Here is an 18578-nt window from a genome sequence, read left to right on the forward strand (position 1 = left end):
ACATCACGTAACAAGGACTCTGTCTTGGTGACAGAAACTTCCACAGCACAGACAGAATCAGAATGACGGTGACAAGAAGACACAGATGAGAAGATAGAATATGTGAATGAAGGATTAAAAACTATATAAATACATATATAAGTACACAATATATACAAAAAATAGTCACTAGACATGATTATAAATAATGTATGTATACAGGTATGTTCTATAGAAGTGGAAGAAGTCAGTGGTAGAAAAAGCTCAGAGCTCTAGTTTACCGGGACTCTACTGTACCGTGATTCTACTGTACTATGATTCTACTCTCTACCGGGACCCGCCGCACTGAGCGGGGGGGGGGGTCTCGTCACATGCTTTCATCTCGACGCCGACAAACGAAGGGGGAGGAAGGGGCTGCGGAAGGCTACAACGGGACGCCCGAAATGTTTCTGTATTTGTTTAAAGCGCTCAACTTCGTTGAAAGACTCTCAGAAGACATGACAAACAGCGCCGCCGCTTTATTTCAGAGCGAGGAAAGTAAGCGTTAGAGCGTGACGTGACGAACGCACCGCGCGTCGCCTCAGCATCTCACAGCGCGCACTAGTTTGCATAGCGGAAGCGCAGGGCGCCGCGCGAAGCCGCTCTGCGGCGCGACTGAATGAGATGAGGGACTGTGGGGAGCGACGCTGACGCGAGTCGGGCTCGTTTTTCGATTAATGCGGTGTTTCACGCGTAGTTTTTGTTAAGTGGTGCCGAGAGAGAGAGAGAGAGAGTCAGGGGGAAAGAAAGTGTGTGTTTCTCCTTCTTGTGCCCCCTTTTCATTCCCTTCAAGCTGCGCGCAGGGAGGGAGAATCATGGCTCAGATACTCCCCATACGCTTTCAGGAACATCTGCAGGTGAGGAGCAGAAACAGAACAATCATGATAGACGCTTTTCTTCCTCCACACACACACACACACACACACACACACACAGAGGCCCCGCGCGCCCAGTGAGTGAGTCAGTGGCGGGATGGATGACTTGTGAAAAACTGAGGCGAAAGGGACCCGTCGTGTTATATATAAAATCATGCGTCAAAAGTGGCGTTTGTCCACGACTTCTAAACTCAGTCCAGGCTGCGGTGTTTTTGCTTGCGGTTGTGCTCGTGAAGGGCTTCATGAGGACTGATGCTTTGAGAGCACTTGGAGAGGGAGTTGTTGGAGACATGCGTGAGGGGTGTTTGTTTCTGCTCTTTTTTTCCCTCACCCTTCGCTTCAGAGGAGGAGGAGGATGTTCTTAGTCTTTTTTTGCAGATGCATGAAGTTACAGGCAGATAAGGATGATGTGTGAGATGGCCACGAGATGTTTCGCTTTTCCAGTAGGAGCGTGGAGGGCTCAGGCTCACCGACCTTCTGAAGGAGCCCATCGTGTTCAGCCTGAGCTCTTCCCTTCCCTTCCCTTCCCTTCCCTTCCCTTCCCTTCCCTTACCTGTGTGTGCGCGTACGTATAGAACTCCTCTTCAGACAGCATACACGCTCTTCCAGTAGTCTTCTCAGTCTGGTTCAATTCAGCCGTTTCTTTCTCAGCAACTGATCGAGTGACTTGTTCTCTGCCAGCTCATTTTGCACTACTTTGGCAGTGCTTGCTCAGGGTTTGGGACTAAAACATTTACAGTTGGGAAAATAAAGTAATTGTGATGATACAACTAAAGATGGTAAAATGCATGGCTTCTGACATCATACTCGACTTTGTCATACTTTATCACACCTACATCTTAATGTTGTCCCCCTGTAAATAATGTGTGAGAGCTGCTAACATTTTGGTGTAATTTTATGTGTTTTTGTTTTACGTGTAACTAGAATCCTAAGTGACACTTTAAGTGAGAGTTGTTCCTGGGAAAGTGCATCACATTTTGTTTCAGTCCCTCTTGAATCTATAGAGGGATTATGTTCATTAGTACTGGGAAACATTTGGCAGGATGTTGTGATCAAACTATACTGAGTTGTTGTTGTTGTTTTTCTGTGGATTGGGACAGATTCTGAACCATACATTTCCTTTGCTATGTATATGATGAGTGATTTTTATCTTGCTCCTTTTATTTTCCCAAGCACCTGGGAGTCAGAGGAAACTTTCTATATTGAGCCTGAAGTCACTTTTGGTTCTTTCTCTGTCTTGGTTACTGTAGTAACAGGGGCCCAAGGGCCATTTTTGCACTTCAGCAGACTGACAGCTTTGAGGAAACTGTGTCTCAGTCTCTAGCCACCCTCCGCAAAAGCATATGAGCATTATATTGGGAAGTACTCAATCTGTTTGTAATGTTTCAGTTGTATCTTATTTAGTATTTAGTTGTGACTTCATAAAATTTATACAAGGCCAGAATATTTGTTTTATTTTTATAAAGGGCTCTTTTCACACAGAGACGGTGCTGAACAAAGAATTGGACACACAATACAAATAAAAGGTTGGCTATACACTACAGTACATTTACATTACATTTACACTTAGTCATTTAGCTGACACTTTTCCCTGAAGCGACACACATGTTGCAGAAAAATACGAGCACATTAGTAGAAAGAGACTTAGATGCAGAGGTGTGATTCTAAAGCACGGTTCATTATTGGTTCATATGGTGGAAAGTATACACTTACTGGCCACTTTATTAGGTACACCTGTTCAACTGCTCGTGAACAAAAAATATCTAACCGGCCAATCACATGGCTGTATCTCAATGCATTTAGGCATGTAGACCATGGTCAAGACAATCTGCTGAAGTTCAACCTGAGCATCAGAATGGGGAAGAAAGGTGATTTAAGTGATTTTGAACGTGGCATAGTTGTTGGTGCCAGACGGGCTGGTCCGAGTATTTGAGAAACTGCTGATCTACTGGGATTTTCACGCGCAATCATCTCTAGGGTTTACAGAGAATGGTCAGAAAAAAGGGAAAATATCCAGTTATTGGCAGTTCTGTGAACGAAAATGCCTTGTTGCCAGAGGTCAGAGGAGAATGGCCAGACTTGTTCGAGCTGATAGAAAGGCAACAGTAACTCAAATAACCACTCGCTACAACCGAGGTATGCAGAAGAACATCTCTGAATGCACAACACGTTGAACCTTGAAGCAGATGGGTTACAGCAGTAGCAGACCACACCGGGTGCCACTCCTGTCAGCTAGGAACAGGAAGTTGAAGCTACAATTCGCCCAAGCTCACCAAAATTGGACAATAGGAGATTGGTAAAACGTTGCCTGGTCAGCTGAGTCTCGATTTCTGCTGTGACATTCAGATGGTAGGGTCAGGATTTGGTGTAAACAACATGAAAGAATGGATCCATCCTGCCTTGTATCAGCGGTTCAGGCTGGTGGTGGTGGTGTAATGCTGTGGGGGCTATTTCTTTGGCACACTTTGGGCCCCTTAGTACCAGTTGAGCATCGTTTAAACGCCACAGCCTACCTGAGTTGTTGCTGACCATGTCCATCCCTTTATGACCACAGTGTACCCATCTTCTGATGGCTACTTCCAGCAGGATAACGTGCCATGTTACAAAACTCAAATCACCTCAAACTGGTTTCTTGAACATGACAATGAGTTCACTGTACTCAAATGGCCTCCAGTCACCAGATCTCAATCCAGTAAGCACCTTTGGGATGTGGCAGAATGGGAGAGTCGCATCGTGGATGCGCAGCCGACAAATCTGTAGCAACTGCCTGATGTTATCATATCAGTATGGACCAAAATCTCTGAGAAATGTTTCCAGCACCTTGCTGAATCTGTGCCATGAAGAATTAAGGCAGTTCTGAAGGCAAAAGGGGATCCAACCCGGTACTAGCCCGGTGTACCTAATAAAGTGCCTAGTGAGTGTATGTCACATAAGTAGACCTAGACGCTTATCCATTAATCAACAATTTCTCATTACAAAATTGTAACAAACATTTACATCACATGAGTAGCAGCACGAGAGTATGTTACTCAACAGTTATGATCACAAAGTTGTTGAGCATAAACATACATTAATGTGCATTTAAGAGATCAAGGGAGAAGTGAGTCTGGAAGAGGTGAGTTTTAAGACCTTATTAAATGTAGAGAGAAAATCAACAGTTCTGAGTGAGAGGAAGAGGTTATTCAACCACACTGGAGCCAGAACCGCAAACCTTTATGCTTTGGATTTTGGACCTCTTGTGTGTCACCAGGCGGACAATAACTATATAAATTATTAAAGTTATAAACAAGCCAAATAGCCACAGAGTAAAGAAATCAAAAACCACCTAACTGAAAAGGAAGGGGGAGTCCAAGTACCCCCCCCCCCCCCCCCCCCGACATTCTAGACAAAATCTTAAGTCAACTTAAACAGCTTCTTACATCATTGTAGTAAGTTTGGTGTCCTGGTTCGCTTATGCGTGTGTCGTCGTCCGTGGCATGCAGTCAGCAGCCTCCGTTAACGGGGAGTGCTGGTATCGCAAAATAGCCCAATGTTTGCTGCGTAACTTCGATCAGGATTAACTAATGTGTATTTCTGGGATTTGATTCAGTCTGGTGTTCGTGAACATTGTTTGCTACAAATTCAGTGTGTATGGTGCCGCTTCATTCTATGAAAATGGCAGCATTTGCCGTAAGGTTCACATCAAAAGTGCTTTATTTTTTGACGTTACACAAGCATCTTTTGGGTTGTCATTCCAGTACATTTGTGGTTCATACCATTACATCTGTCTTTCATTTTTCAAGTATTTATTCCTGTTGTATATATGCTGAATACTGTAAAGTTGTGCAGAGGCAGAGTTTTGGTTGACTGGAAACCAGTTGGGGGGGATTTTCAGATCTCAAGGCTTTTGCATCATTTTACCATGTTCCCTTGCTGGCAGTGTGCTCGTTTCATTACAATGTGCTTTCTCCCTCTTTATTCTTATCTGTGATGGTGAATTTATGTATCAGGCATAGCAGAAACATATTTGCTTTTTATGTTTTTTTTTTTTTGCACTCAAGACTTGTTTACTGTGGCATTTCTTTGTTTATCTTTGTGAAATCCAGCATTTTCTGGATCTTTCTGTGCACTGTTGATGGTGGCCCAATTAAGTGGGTAAAAGCGTTGCCAGTACTAATCTGCTGTAAGGAAAGTGAAATCAGCTGATTGTATTTGCTGACCAAGCTAACATTTCAGGCAAGCATTATGCGTTCTTGCATCTGGGATGTGCAGTTCTTAAATTTGGTGGATGAGAACATTTCTCCCCCCCCCCCCGGAGAAACTGGAGTTATGTTTGACTTTCTGTTGACCTTCTGAAGTGTTCCCATGTATCTCCTCTACTTGTTTCTCTGCACTGGCTTCCTATAGCTGCCCAGATCAAATTCAGGACCCTGGTTGTTGTCTACAGATGCATCAGTAGAACTGATCCCAGATATTTACAAAACTTGATCAACCGCTAAACCCCAACTAGACCCCTTTGCTCCTCCACATCTGCCCGCTTAGTGGTCCCAAGCATGAAAGGTAAAGCACAGAGGTTCTCGGTTCTGGCTCCGTTATGGTGGAACGACCTTCCCCTCTCACTCAGAACTACTGAAACTGTCTACATTCAGGAAGGGTCTGAAAACTCACCTTTCCCTGACTCACTTCACCCATGATCTCTCAAGCTCATGCATGGTGTAAATGTTCATGGTCCTTAACTTTATGATCATGCCCAAATTAGCCTTTACACAGCTACTACTCCTGTATTCTATGTAAATGATTGTGTACCTTTTTAAAAAAAACTTGTAGGAAGGTGATCAGGATTAGTCTATCCTGAGTTTTGTGCACCTATTCGAGCGATGAACATCGGTGCATAAAGTGGAACGAAACAAACTGTTTACTTAAGAATTAAATGTTTGGAACTATGGCTTTCTCCTAATGTAATGCACAAATTGTATTTTCGCTGCGATTTACGTTGCTTTGGAGAAAAGTGTCTGCTAAATGAATTAATGTAAACTGTTACTTGAAGTTCTTTAAATCAAGTGTGGTTTTTGAATGGAACTAAGACAGTAATTACTAGCATCAGAATTTAAATAACATCTTCTACTTATTTCCTTTCTCGATTATTTTAAAAGCACATTTGTTCCTGAGGTGTATGAACTGTCAAGTCGTAACATTGCCTGTAATGGTCCCATTACATACTTCGTGCATAGTTTTTAAAATTACATTTCCCTCTGTAGCTGACACTTTTCTCCAAGCGAATTACAGTGTTAGGGTTTCAATTATTTACTCATTTACACAGCTGGGTAATTTCACTGGCGCAATTTAGGGTAAGTATCCTGCTCAAGGGTACTACAGCTGGAGGTGGGGATCGAACCTGCGACCTTTGGCTCCAAAGGCAGCTGCTCTTAAGTGGGAATATGTGTGGAACACTGTGGAAGTTTGTGCTCATGTCTTAGAAATCTACCTGTTCCCTCCCTCAGAGGAGCACTTTGTACCTGTTATTGTACTTGGCAATATTGTCAGGTCTTCTACTTTGGAGGTTTGCGGAGTTCATCTTGCTCATGTTCTGTCTTATATTTTCCATTCTTGTGATAATCAGGAGTCAAAACCATTCTATGAGATGTTCATATCAAAATCTCCATCTTAGCTGACTTGGATCATATGAAATACTTGAATGTGCATCTTACTTGATTGTTTAAGCTAAAAATGCAAGATTACTTGGAAGTCATGGATTTGCCTGCAGGGGAAATTGTACAATAGCATGTAGCTGTTATGAACAACATAAGCTGATTTGTCAGTATATATCATGAGTTCAGAGCCTTTTTTGTTTGGAGTCCACTGAAGTTTCTTGAGAGGGTGAGTGGACCAGACAGGAGTGAAATCACATCCTCTCCCCATTTATTAGCTTGCAATATTGTCATGTGACAAAAACACAGTTAATGTGGCTTCCCAGTATAAATGTCTGGAAAACGTGCTGTAGAAGAGATGCGAGTTGTTGATTTAAGGATGTGTGAACTTTAAGGTATACAGTACATGAACTAAACAGGTTTGCAGGGAGGAATGTGGCAAAATACCTCCTAACTGCTGCACAGGTCTGATCAGCAGCTGGAGGAAGCATTTGCATGAGGCTACTGCCAATCCAGAGGTTAACTGCTGGTAAATATAAGGGTCACATACTTTTCCTTGTTTTGTTTCAATGAATCCTTGGCAGTGTATAGTGTTGTAAATGTCTTATTGTCAAATGACTATTGTCTTATGACTTAAATCATTTTGGCAGCCATTCTATGAGAAATTCAGACAATTCCAAAGGGTTCATAAACTTTTTTCTCAAAAAACCTGTTTTAAGTGGAAGTTGATGTTGTTGTTCATGTTCTCATTTTCAGAGTGAATTATGAAAGACTGATGTTATCCAGGTGTGTGTTTTAGGTGTACAGTATCTATTACAGGGGGCCTCCAGAAACATCATATATCACAGACCCTGTCATGTGTCAGCTCACTACTTCAGGATTTTAATACCACATGTATCCCACCTGTCATGTGTTTTCTAAAATGTAGCTTATAAAGATGAGGTGTATTGTTTGAAAAGGCTTTTTTGATGTTTCATTCAAATCAATGTTGCCTTCTGAAACAGTACCGAAGATGACATGTGTACACATGGGAAGTGATCCAAGAATGATTTCCAAAGCTTTCAAACAGGGTGGTACAGAATAAATTAAAATTGTAAGTAGTCCTTTATGACCAAACAACCTATTTTGGTCAACTTTGTAAGTTGCAAGTTCCTCTATGCAGTGTTATATGAGCATTAAGGACAGATGAACAACTAACATGCACGAATGTGACATTGTGCAATAGTGCTTTCTTACATTTTTTCCACTAATTTTGTTCACTTTAAAATACTGATATAGAGTAACATAATATACAGTACAGTTTTGTAATTATATTTTTGTTGCTGCACTATTTTCATTTCTAGTGCAGAAGGTAGCACTGTTGTATCGCACACTGGGTGGTACGAGAGGACATGGGTTTGATTTGCTGCTCAGTCTGTGTGAAGTTTGCATGTTCTCCCTGTGTTTGCCTGTGTTTCCCACAGCTGCTCTGGTTTCCTCCCACAGCAAAGATGTGTGTTCAGCTGAAACTAAGTTGCACATAGTGTGTGTGTATGTGTGTGCGTGTTTGAGTGTTTCACTGTTTTTAGATGAATCAGTCATTGTACATAGTGTATGTAGCACTGCAAGTCACCATGGTGAATAAGGTGTGTTGGCTGATAGAACTGCATAGTGTTCATTGGAAGTCGCTTTGGAGGAAAATGTCTACAAAGTGAACCAATGTAAATTTAAATGTCTTGTGGCAGCGCAGCCAACTGATTCTCTGTTAGGCATTATCTTGAAGCAGATGGAGGGCTTGCTGTTGGGCACTATGACCAATCATCTGAGTTTGAAAAGAGTGGAATGAGCTTGATGGCTCATAAGTCTGGGTTGCCATAAGTTGTGCATGTTGTAAATGGAGGATTACCTGTACTTTTGTTGCTTAAGGAGATGGATAACAAGTAGCATTATGATTCCCAGTTTATAGTTACGTAAAGCACCCAAGGTCAACAGTCTCAGCCACTTGGATCCTGAAGATGAGCTTCAGATGACAGTTCTGTCTTCCTGCCCCCAAACTGACAGCTGCAGAACCTGGGGGTGAATCCGGCCAACATTGGTTTCAGCTACTTGACGATGGAGTCAGACAAATTCATCTGCATCCGGGAGAAGGTGGGGGACCAGAACCAGGTGGTCATCGTTGACATGAATGACCCCGTCAACCTGATCCGTCGGCCCATTTCTGCCGACAGTGCTATCATGAACCCAGCCAGCAAGGTCATCGCCCTCAAAGGTGAATTTTCTGTCTTGTCTAGAAGGTTCCAACACTATATAATACTGTTGACATGCTCACATTGCTGTTACAGAAATGTTTACCACATTTTACTGTGAATCAAAACTTTAAGCAATGAAACATTTTAAGCCTAGCAGACACTGCTAGGAAAGCGTAATTTCAATGTGCGAACAAGTCTTATTGTTGCAAAACATCTTTTGCAACAATACATCAACACAACTGGCTATGGTATAGTTATCAGTTCTCAGTGCTGCATCTTTCACGCTGATATATTTTGAATGTATTACACAAATTTGAAGTTGTATCTGAGCATTTTACAGAAAAGTCCAGTAGAAATAAAAAGAATACAGAAAAAATAAGTTCATTGTTGACTTGTCTCACCTAAATATTCAGTAGTTTTGCAGAAAAATGTCTGAAATTTTCAAAAGGTTTCTGTTTCAACTGTAGTTACATTTGGGGATGAAATTATTGCCAGTCTAGCTAGATAAGTTGTCATCTTTACTGAAGCTCGATTGTCAAGTTATTAGTTTTGAAACTGCATATGAATGAATGAGAACAAATGGTTTTAACTTTTACCAGGAGTCATTTTCATGTAGTTTAAAATCTACGTGTTTACAGAAGAAACTTTGAAGTTGTTTCATGTTCTTGTCAGTTTTCTTTCTAGGTAATAATGAGTGAGAAAATGAGTGGTGAACTGTTTGAGCACTTGCCCTTTGCACTCAGTAAGATGTGCGCCCGTCACTTCTGCTGTCTTTTGGTAGTTTAATCGATATTCATGTCCCCTCCCTTAGAGCATATCACACACACAGTATATAATAGATAAGATACATTGCTTAGGAGGCCACTCTATGGAGCTGTTTCCCAGCATGCTGTGTGTACAGATACTTGGAAGGAATAAAGGCCTTGACATTTCAGACTGTCTGAGCTGAATTCTTTGACAATAGAATTTGAATGTTTGATGCATCATGATTGTTTCCCATTTAAAAATTTTCAAGAATTTTGGATGGTTTTGAAGCAAGTATTGCTTATTTTAAAGGGATTGTATGAATGATTCCAGTAAGAGCAGTGGTGTAACTAATGTTGCTAATTTTCTGAAACTTTTGGTATATATTTATCTCTCTATATTTCATCTTATTTTTATTATGGCTGTCCTGCCATGCTTAGCTTATGGTAGAGGAGAGACACACTCTGATCCAAGACACTGTGAGAATGTGTCCAACATCACGAATAACACTGTGGTCCCTGTACCCATCAGGTGCTGTGCTTCACTTCTGACACTGTTGTTTTCCAATCTTTACTCCTTCCTTTTCTTTCCCTCTTGACTTTTCCCTGCTTTCTTAAGACGGTAAGTTTATCTCAGTGGGCTTTGTATATACAGTATCTCGTGTGCACTGTGGTGTCCTCTCATAAAAGCTGCCCAACAGGAAGATTTTAGCCTGGCTACGGCCTCTGTTTTTCCATTTCCAGCTGCTTTTTATCACTCTTTAAGATGACAAGCTTATGAGTTGAGATGTATGGTGTGCACCAGGTTGATTCCTCTGGGTTTCTAGCAAAGTATTAGATTGTACTGAACTGTATATACGCTGTTTATATCAGTTCAGAGTGGCTGAAATGTCATGCTGCACCATAACACACTGTTGAATCTGCATACTTTTATGAGAATACAGCATGTATGAGCATGATTGTTGTATGCTGGCATAGACTGTGCTGTGTACTCTCAGATGTCGTAAGCCTACAAGAAATGAAAAGCATTTCCCACAAGTTGTGGAGTTATGTCATACATGTGAGGCATTACATTATCATGTTGGTGTGGGGTAAAATGATTGGTTAGTGTTTGTGAAATAATAGGTGCAGCAGTTGCACTCCATCATGGCTCTGCTGTTACTATGTATTTTTCATAATTGGAGATAACATCGTAAAGATCCCCTGATGAGGTAAATGACAGTTGCTTACAGTTGTCATGTATTTCCATTGTCCTTACATGCTTTGAAACAAATTGCATGTAAAAGAATTGAAGAGGGAAAATGTGTTACTCAAGTCAGCGACTTTTAATATTAACTTTGTGTTACACTGAAGGTTACGGATATTACCAAAAAGGGAATAAATGACACATTTGCTGGTCCCAGTTGTGCTTTGCATAAATGACCTTGGAGTTCAGTACACTGAGGAGCATCTTGACTGATGCTGCATTCTTTTTCAGCTGCCAAGACACTGCAAATCTTCAACATTGAGATGAAGAGCAAGATGAAGGCCCACACCATGGCTGAGGAGGTGGTGTTCTGGAAGTGGGTCTCTGTGAACACGATTGCCCTGGTCACCGAGACCGCCGTCTACCATTGGAGCATGGAGGGAGATTCACAGCCAGTTAAGATGTTTGACCGCCACGCCAGCCTGGCAGGGTGCCAAATCATCAACTGTCGGACAGATGAGCAGCAGAAATGGCTGTTGCTTATAGGTATCTCTGCGCAGGTATGCAGTTATATGTAAGAATGAAGTTAGTTACACAAATCGGTAGAGAAATGCCTTCAGAAATACAATCCTTGACACGTTGAGAAGTGTACATGCTAAGACTGGTTACTGGTTGTAAGGGTCAGGACTGTTGCTTTGTGATCTGAAGGCCCCCAGCTGAAATCCCCACTCCTGCTGTGGTACTCTTGATCACCTTACTTAAGCCACATTGTAGCAGTAAGAATACCTTGCTGTGTGGAAGAATCAGTCTTTGTGAGGGTGCCTGTCTAACATTGTACATACCCATGAGCTCAACAAAGGTAACTGGGTGGCCTCTGGGTATGTATATTTCTCTGCCCATTATCAGCTTTAACATGCAGCTGTGAAAGAACATATTTAAGTTGATACACTTAAGAAAACCTTTCTCATGCCTGTTCCATATATCATTCTGTCGAGCGGGATGGTGTCTGTTGAGCCTCGCTGTGGGAGGATTTATCTAGAATGCAGTCACATGAGTGTTTGTCCTTCTCCTCCTGCAGCAAAACCGTGTGGTGGGTGCCATGCAGCTGTACTCTGTGGACAGGAAGGTCTCCCAGCCCATTGAGGGTCACGCTGCCGCTTTCGCCGAGTTCAAGGTAGAGGGCAATGCCAAGCCCTCAACTCTGTTTTGTTTTGCCGTGAGAAACCAAGCAGGGGGCAAGGTAGGAGTTGTATGAATAATTGGTTGTCGCCTCTCCGTCACATCCCTTCAGTATTACAGCTTTGTTTTAACTGATGTCTTGGGTTCAGAGAAGTCTGTGATCAACCAGGGATTTTCACATCTGCTGGTGGACTTGGCAGAAAAGCCCTTTGCTCTCAGTGAGAAACATCATTTGATGTCTGCAGTTTACGCAGTTGAAATTAGTGGCTCGATCACAGGCTTGTCGAAGGGTGTCTGGTTACCCCTCCTGTACCAGGTGTCCTTGGAGCCAACAACAGTGAATTGCTTGTGACTAAATTGGGAGAAAATGATGAAAACTTGGAAAAGGTTACAAGTTTCTGAACTTGAATAATTCTTGTCTAGTCCGACAATTGGCTGTGCCCTTTTACCCTTGAGTATCGTATTTAAACGGACCTGATCGTGTAAAAGCTGAAGCATACAAAAAGGCTTTAGACTGAAGGATCTGTATAGTGCACAATGGTATTGGTAAAAAGTGCAATGCAAAGCTAAATTATGATCTTCAATCAAAGGACTGAACCACCACTACCAACCACCACACTGTCACCAAAGTTTTTAGCTCGTCTGTTTTTACATGATAGATGTTTTTTTTTTTTTTTTGTAGTTTTCCGTGATTTCAGCAAATCTGCACCGTGATCAGTATTCACTGCGTATTCAGTGTAACCTGCTGTGCTTACTCCAAAGGGACAGAGGTGTTCTTCCTGAAAGGTCTGTTATGTGCAAGTTACAGAGCTACAAGGATGTGCATTAACACTGTTTGTGGTATTTATTTTCCAGCTGCATATTATAGAAGTAGGCCAGCCAGTGGCAGGGAATCATCCGTTCGCAAAGAAAGCAGTGGATGTGTTCTTTCCTCCGGAGGCACAGACTGACTTTCCTGTGGCTATGCAGGTAAAACTGGTGCCTCTGTTACACAGGTGACATGTAGATGGCAAGAATATTGGAGAAACACCAGGATTTTATTTTACACTTTTCCTAATTTGTATGTTTACTTTAGTTGGAACTTCTGGAGAATGGTTTTTAGTCTTATTACACTTTTTGTTGAGATTCCCAATGTGGCTAATGGTTCTTCAACATTGGATTTTTAATGCAGAATGTGTAACGGTGACTTTGATGGTCAATAGGTAGAGGCCATCTGTAAGGCGGTTGTATCCTCACCAACGCTGTTGGTTTTCATCTGTGTGATACACCTACACGGTGGAGGCATCGAAAACTCAAACAGCATATTTCAGTTTTTTCCCCCTTTGAAAATATTTTCAAACATTAAAAAGTCACCTTTAAATAATGCATTTTATGTGTCAGTGTTTTGAAGTAAAATATTACAGAAACACATTTCAATTAGTGTTTTAATTCCACCCGAGATCTTTGTAAAGTAAAAGTCATCAAGGTGTCTGGTATACGTTTACGTGTACGGCAGCATGGGTGCTCCTCGTAATTACATATCCTCACCCCATTTAGATTGGCATGAAACACGGAGTCATCTACTTGATCACAAAGTATGGCTACATTCACATGTATGACCTGGAGACTGGTGTGTGCATCTACACGAACCGCATCAGTGCTGAGACCATCTTCGTTACAGCTTCTCATGAGCCCACTTCCGGCATCATTGGTGTCAATAAAAAGGGCCAGGTAGTGTGGAATCTCCTCTTTCGCTGAGTCTCCATGGCACTGTGACACCATCTTAAGTAAATGGATGTGAGGGCTGTGTATAGTAAGGTAAACTCAGAAGCACCCTCTTTACCCCTTATGACATCAGGTCTGAGAAATCTGTATTAATGTCTGACCTCTCCAGTGACCTTTTATGCTTTACTCAATGTTACAGCTACTTCTGTATGTGTGAAATGTGTTTCATGGATAGTCCTCTTAATGGTAATAAGTTGGGGATTTGGGTTGGGTTGAGACTGGGCAATGAAAGCTTTGTCCTCTGTGAGCATTGAGCCCCGTGTGGTGTGGTGCGGTGCGGTGCTAGGTGCTTTCCGTCTGCTTGGAGGAGGAGAACATTGTGAACTACGCCACCAGTGTGCTTCAGAACCCAGATTTGGCTCTGCGTATGGCTGTCCGCAGCAATCTGTCCGGTGCTGAGGAGCTTTTCGCCCGAAAATTCAAGACTCTGTTTGCCCAAGGCAACTACTCTGAGGCCGCCAAAGTTGCTGCCTCTGCGCCCAAGGTATGGCATTTAGTTGAAAAACCACCGTGAACTTCGCTGAATAACCACTGTGTGTGTGTGAAAATACAATGTGTACATTAATGTAAAGTACAAATTGTATTTTCTCTGAGATGTACGTCACTTTGGAGGAAAGCATCTGCTACAAGAAATACATGTAAATGTAAACTTTCCGCTTTGAGTGTGTGTATACATATAAATAATATATGTGTGCATAATGTTCGTTTTCCATTCTTTGGCTCTCCGGTGTTTGTTTTAAATGAAATGGAAATACATGACAACTGTGGGGTTGTTTTTTTTTTTTTTTTTTTTTTTTTTTTTTAATAAAAAGTGCTGGGAGTCTTCTGGATGACTACACAAACATACAAAGAACAAGGGTAGGAAGTTTAGTGACATCGTGCTCTTAAGTACTTTAATACTCCCTGTTGTCCTGTTGTGCTACTACAGCCTAAGGTGAAGACAGGAGTCCTTTGATTTACAGTGTGACCTTATATTCAGCTAATAGTCTTATTTATGCACAACAAAAAAAAAAACTCTTCAAACAGGCTATGGCATTGATTGAAAAAGTGTGTGATGCTGTATTTAACTATTGGCACCTTTCTTAGATGTTTGTTTGAGTCTTATGGTTATTTTAACTCTACCTGGCAGTCTTTCCTGATTACACTTGTCTCCTGTGTTATCAGTAAACCCCTGCAGAAGGATGGACTTAGTGGAAGACACCATTTTCTCCATTCCCTGTAGTCATTTATCTTTGCTAAAAGTTGAAGAATATTGTGTTCCAGGACTACTAGAGTACTTTGCAGAACTGAACTGATGTGGCGTTCCAGTTGATTTTCCTTGAAATGGTTAGAGAACATCATGCAGTTGTTGAATTTTTGTCTCCTGTACATCTGCAAAGCCCATATCACGTGCATTATTTTTTTGACTGTGGGCTGCAGCATGGCTCACTTTTGTGCTTCCTCTGCCCAGTTTTTCCTAACCTGTCCTGCCGCGCTCTCTCGTCCTACAGGGAATCCTACGTACTGCCGACACCATCCGCAAGTTTCAGAGCGTGCCGGCGCAGCCCGGCCAGGCCTCTCCACTACTGCAGTATTTTGGCATTTTGTTGGACCAGGGTCAGCTCAACCGCTTTGAGTCTCTGGAGCTGTGCCGCCCTGTGCTACAGCAGGGACGTAAGCAGCTCCTGGAGAAATGGCTCAAGGAGGACAAGGTACCATCCACCCTCAGCTTACAGGGTTGGGGGGGGCTGTGGGGCAGGTGGTCGATTTGCCGTGCCTGCCCAGTATCAAACCTTGGAAAATGCTCTGTCGTGCTGTGTCACATGGATAGTTCACAGAGCAATGACCGAGTATTGCCTTAGTGGTAAGAAAGGTGTTTGGAGCATATGCATGTTTGTGGTGTGGTTAATGTAAAAGTGGTGCAGTTCACAGCTCCGGTTCTGTTTTTCAGCTTGAATGCTCAGAAGAGCTGGGAGACCTTGTAAAGAGCACTGACTCCACCCTGGCACTCAGCGTCTACTTGCGTGCTAATGTCCCCAACAAGGTTATTCACTGCTTTGCCGAGACAGGCCAGTTCCAGAAAATAGTGCTTTATGCCAAAAAGGTAATCAAAATTATGTAACACATTTTGTCAAGGTTCAGAGTTAAACATTCGGCAATCTTAAATCATGACCTAACTGATCTGAACTTTCTGCACTTAGAAAAATACACAGGTAGCTCATTTAAGGATTTTGAAAAAAATACCAGTATTTTGCAATTTATTTGTATTGAACTGCATTTTCCTCATTTTCTGAAATTGCTGTCAGTTGCAAATCGAGGCTACCTGCACTTTCGTGTCCAGCTGTTACTTGGGAGCAAAAAACACTCAGGCACAATAGAATAACTGTAGGACCACATTCATTCAAGACGCTGCCAGAATGTTTACAATTTTTCTGTGGTGTTGATGAGGTTTGGTGATCAATAAAATCCATGAATGCTGCATGTTTATGGAATGAATCCGTCACCGTAAAGACTAACACAGATTGAGGGGTATCTACATTATTGAGCTTTGATTTATTTTCTAGGTGCTGAAGAAAGCTGAATGTGGTCAAAAGCTGATGAACTTTTTAAGCTGAATCTGTCAAACAGTCGAGATTGAATAGGAAGTGAATAGGAATACTGATAATTTGTATTATTAGTGTATTTAAACTAGGTGTGATTTAATGCAGTGTGAAGTTAATAAAAATGGTATCAACCCACTGCGCTGGGGTGGACTTGTGTCCCATCCACAGAGTACTCCGCTTCATGCCCTGCGCTTCAGAGAGAGGTTCTGAACCACTGCAGTCCTGCATTGGACAAGTGGTTACTCTTAATGGATAGAAGTGTTACACCTTTAGATTTTTTTAGTAGTTGTACAGAACCTATAATCTATTCATCCCAGAACAAATTGCGCAAAATGCAGGACTTGCGGCTGAGCGCCAAAGCTGATGAAATACAGGCATGTGCAGACAGGAACGACTCCAAGTGGTTTTATGAAGCCCTCAACACACTCTAAGGACCACAGTCTTGTGGGAGTTCTCTCATCCTTAGTTCAGATGGCACTACTCTCATTACAGAGAGTAATACACGTAAATGTAAATGAACGCATCCTCAAGCAGCTCCTCTATGGAGAACTCACTCGGGGAAAGCGCTCCCATGGAGGACAGAAGAAAAGGTTCAACGACATGCTGAAGGCCTCCCTGAAGTCCCTTGAGATTGACGTCACCACCTGGGAAAGCCTCGTACTGAACCATCCAGCATGGCGCAGCCTCATTTGCAAAGGCTGCCAAACCGCTGAGGCTCAAAGAAAGCATGAGTTGCAAAAGTCCAGAGCTGCTCGAACATCATCGGCAACGTTGTCGCATGTCTGCCCAACGTGTGACAGGCTGTTCCACGGCCAAATGGGCTACACAGTCATCTTTGGATACACAGAGCCCGGTCAGCCAATCAACAGAGATGTCGAGGTCGTCTTTGACAATGGTGGCCGAACAGCAGTTGTACAGAACCTAATGAGTAAACTAAATGAAGGAACATCTGTATGATGTAACTTTTTTTTTTTTTTTCCTTTCCTCTCTCTCTGTGACTTGGTGTTAAAACTGACTTTGGAGTTTCAAACAGACTTCCAGTCCTACTTGAGTTGATAAGCTGATCAATCAGTTTATCTATCTGGTTCTCTTCTGTGAAATTTGGGCATTAGTAAGTGTTGTAATTAAGTAACTTTGGCTTACGGTAGAGGTTTGGTCAATTTGAAATGAATTATGTCATTCCGCATCCTTGTCACAACATGGGTTGTTCTTGTCTCCTAGGTGGGTTACACTCCAGACTGGATCTTCCTGCTGAGGAATGTGATGCGGGTGAGTCCAGAGCAAGGCCTGCAGTTTGCTCAGATGTTGGTCCAAGATGAGGAGCCCCTGGCTAACATGAACCAGGTACCCACCGCTTTGTGCTGCCACCTTCCTCTCTCAGCAGACGAGCCTCTAGTTATGCTATTACAGATGGGAGCGCAAGGGCTGATACTTACTGACACAGCTGACTTCTGCTCAGGATTGACTGACTGGTCACCACTAGTGCATGTATAGGATTTAATAGAGGTTTTTACCAAGGCCAAACGCACTGGAAATTCTGTGATTGGATAAAGTATGAGCTCTAAAGAAGAGGTAAAGAAAAGGTGTATATCACTCATTGAGTCATTGGAACAAGTTTAAGCATTTGGCAGGGTACTGCTCTGTCCACTGCGTCTACTCTGGTTTTCTTTATCCTGATTTTGCTGGAGATGATGGTCTCTTTACTCTTGTCTTTGTGGTCTGTCTCACAGCTTGGTCTTGCCTTGTCCCTGTGTTCTATATCGAAGCCACAGTCTCGTTACCCCGTCTCTGTGGTGTTTGTTCCATCTCGTGTTCTCCTTACCCCATCTCTGCGGTCTGTCCCAGATTGTGGATGTGTTCATGGAGAGCAGCTTGATCCAGCAATGCACGTCCTTTCTGCTCGATGCTCTGAAGAACAACCGACCGACTGAGGGTCACCTGCAAACACGCCTGCTGGAGATGAACCTCATCCATGCCCCACAGGTAAAGTCTGCTTGATGAAAGTATGTGAACTCTATAAGGGTGGTTTTTATTCTTGTATGAAATATTGAACTTATAAAATGCATAAGTAATTGATTTACACAACTGATTCTACTTGCCTACTTGGTTGAACCAGTGCAACTTGGGATTCACTTCCGTTTATCTACTACACACAATTTCCTCTGAAACAACATATGGAAGTGGTCATTACACACCTGTTTTGTCACATGAGAAACACTGGTTGTGATTCAATGACAATTTTGTGGTAAAACTAAGGGACACAAGGGCGAGGGGGGTACACAAACTTTCAAGCAGTATTGTATATCCCTTGTCCTTACTTTTTATTTTAAGTCTGCAATGGGTAGCAGGGTTTTTATTTGCGTGTCTTGCATCCTG

The 18578-nt window shown here is 42.3% G+C and overlaps 1 protein-coding gene across 2 annotated transcripts in view; it reads left to right on the forward strand.

Moving 5' to 3' along the window:
- Nucleotides 1-741: 741 nt before the first annotated feature.
- The window catches only part of cltcl1 (clathrin, heavy chain-like 1), a 40014-nt gene continuing 22177 nt past the window's right edge, over nt 742-18578 (forward strand). Inside the window, exons 1-11 of one of the 2 annotated variants that reach the window (XM_018728734.2) lie at nt 742-875; nt 8561-8768; nt 10969-11237; nt 11756-11917; nt 12712-12825; nt 13393-13566; nt 13907-14104; nt 15111-15311; nt 15551-15703; nt 17424-17546; nt 18048-18185. In XM_018728734.2, the coding sequence (XP_018584250.2) occupies nt 834-875; nt 8561-8768; nt 10969-11237; nt 11756-11917; nt 12712-12825; nt 13393-13566; nt 13907-14104; nt 15111-15311; nt 15551-15703; nt 17424-17546; nt 18048-18185 (1782 nt within the window). In that variant the 5' untranslated portion in view covers nt 742-833. The remainder of the gene's footprint in view (nt 876-8560; nt 8769-10968; nt 11238-11755; nt 11918-12711; nt 12826-13392; nt 13567-13906; nt 14105-15110; nt 15312-15550; nt 15704-17423; nt 17547-18047; nt 18186-18578) is intronic. The other variant, XM_018728735.2, reaches the window with a different exon arrangement.

This window comes from Scleropages formosus, chromosome 21 (genome assembly GCF_900964775.1).
Source record: "Scleropages formosus chromosome 21, fSclFor1.1, whole genome shotgun sequence".
NCBI lineage: Eukaryota > Metazoa > Chordata > Actinopteri > Osteoglossiformes > Osteoglossidae > Scleropages > Scleropages formosus.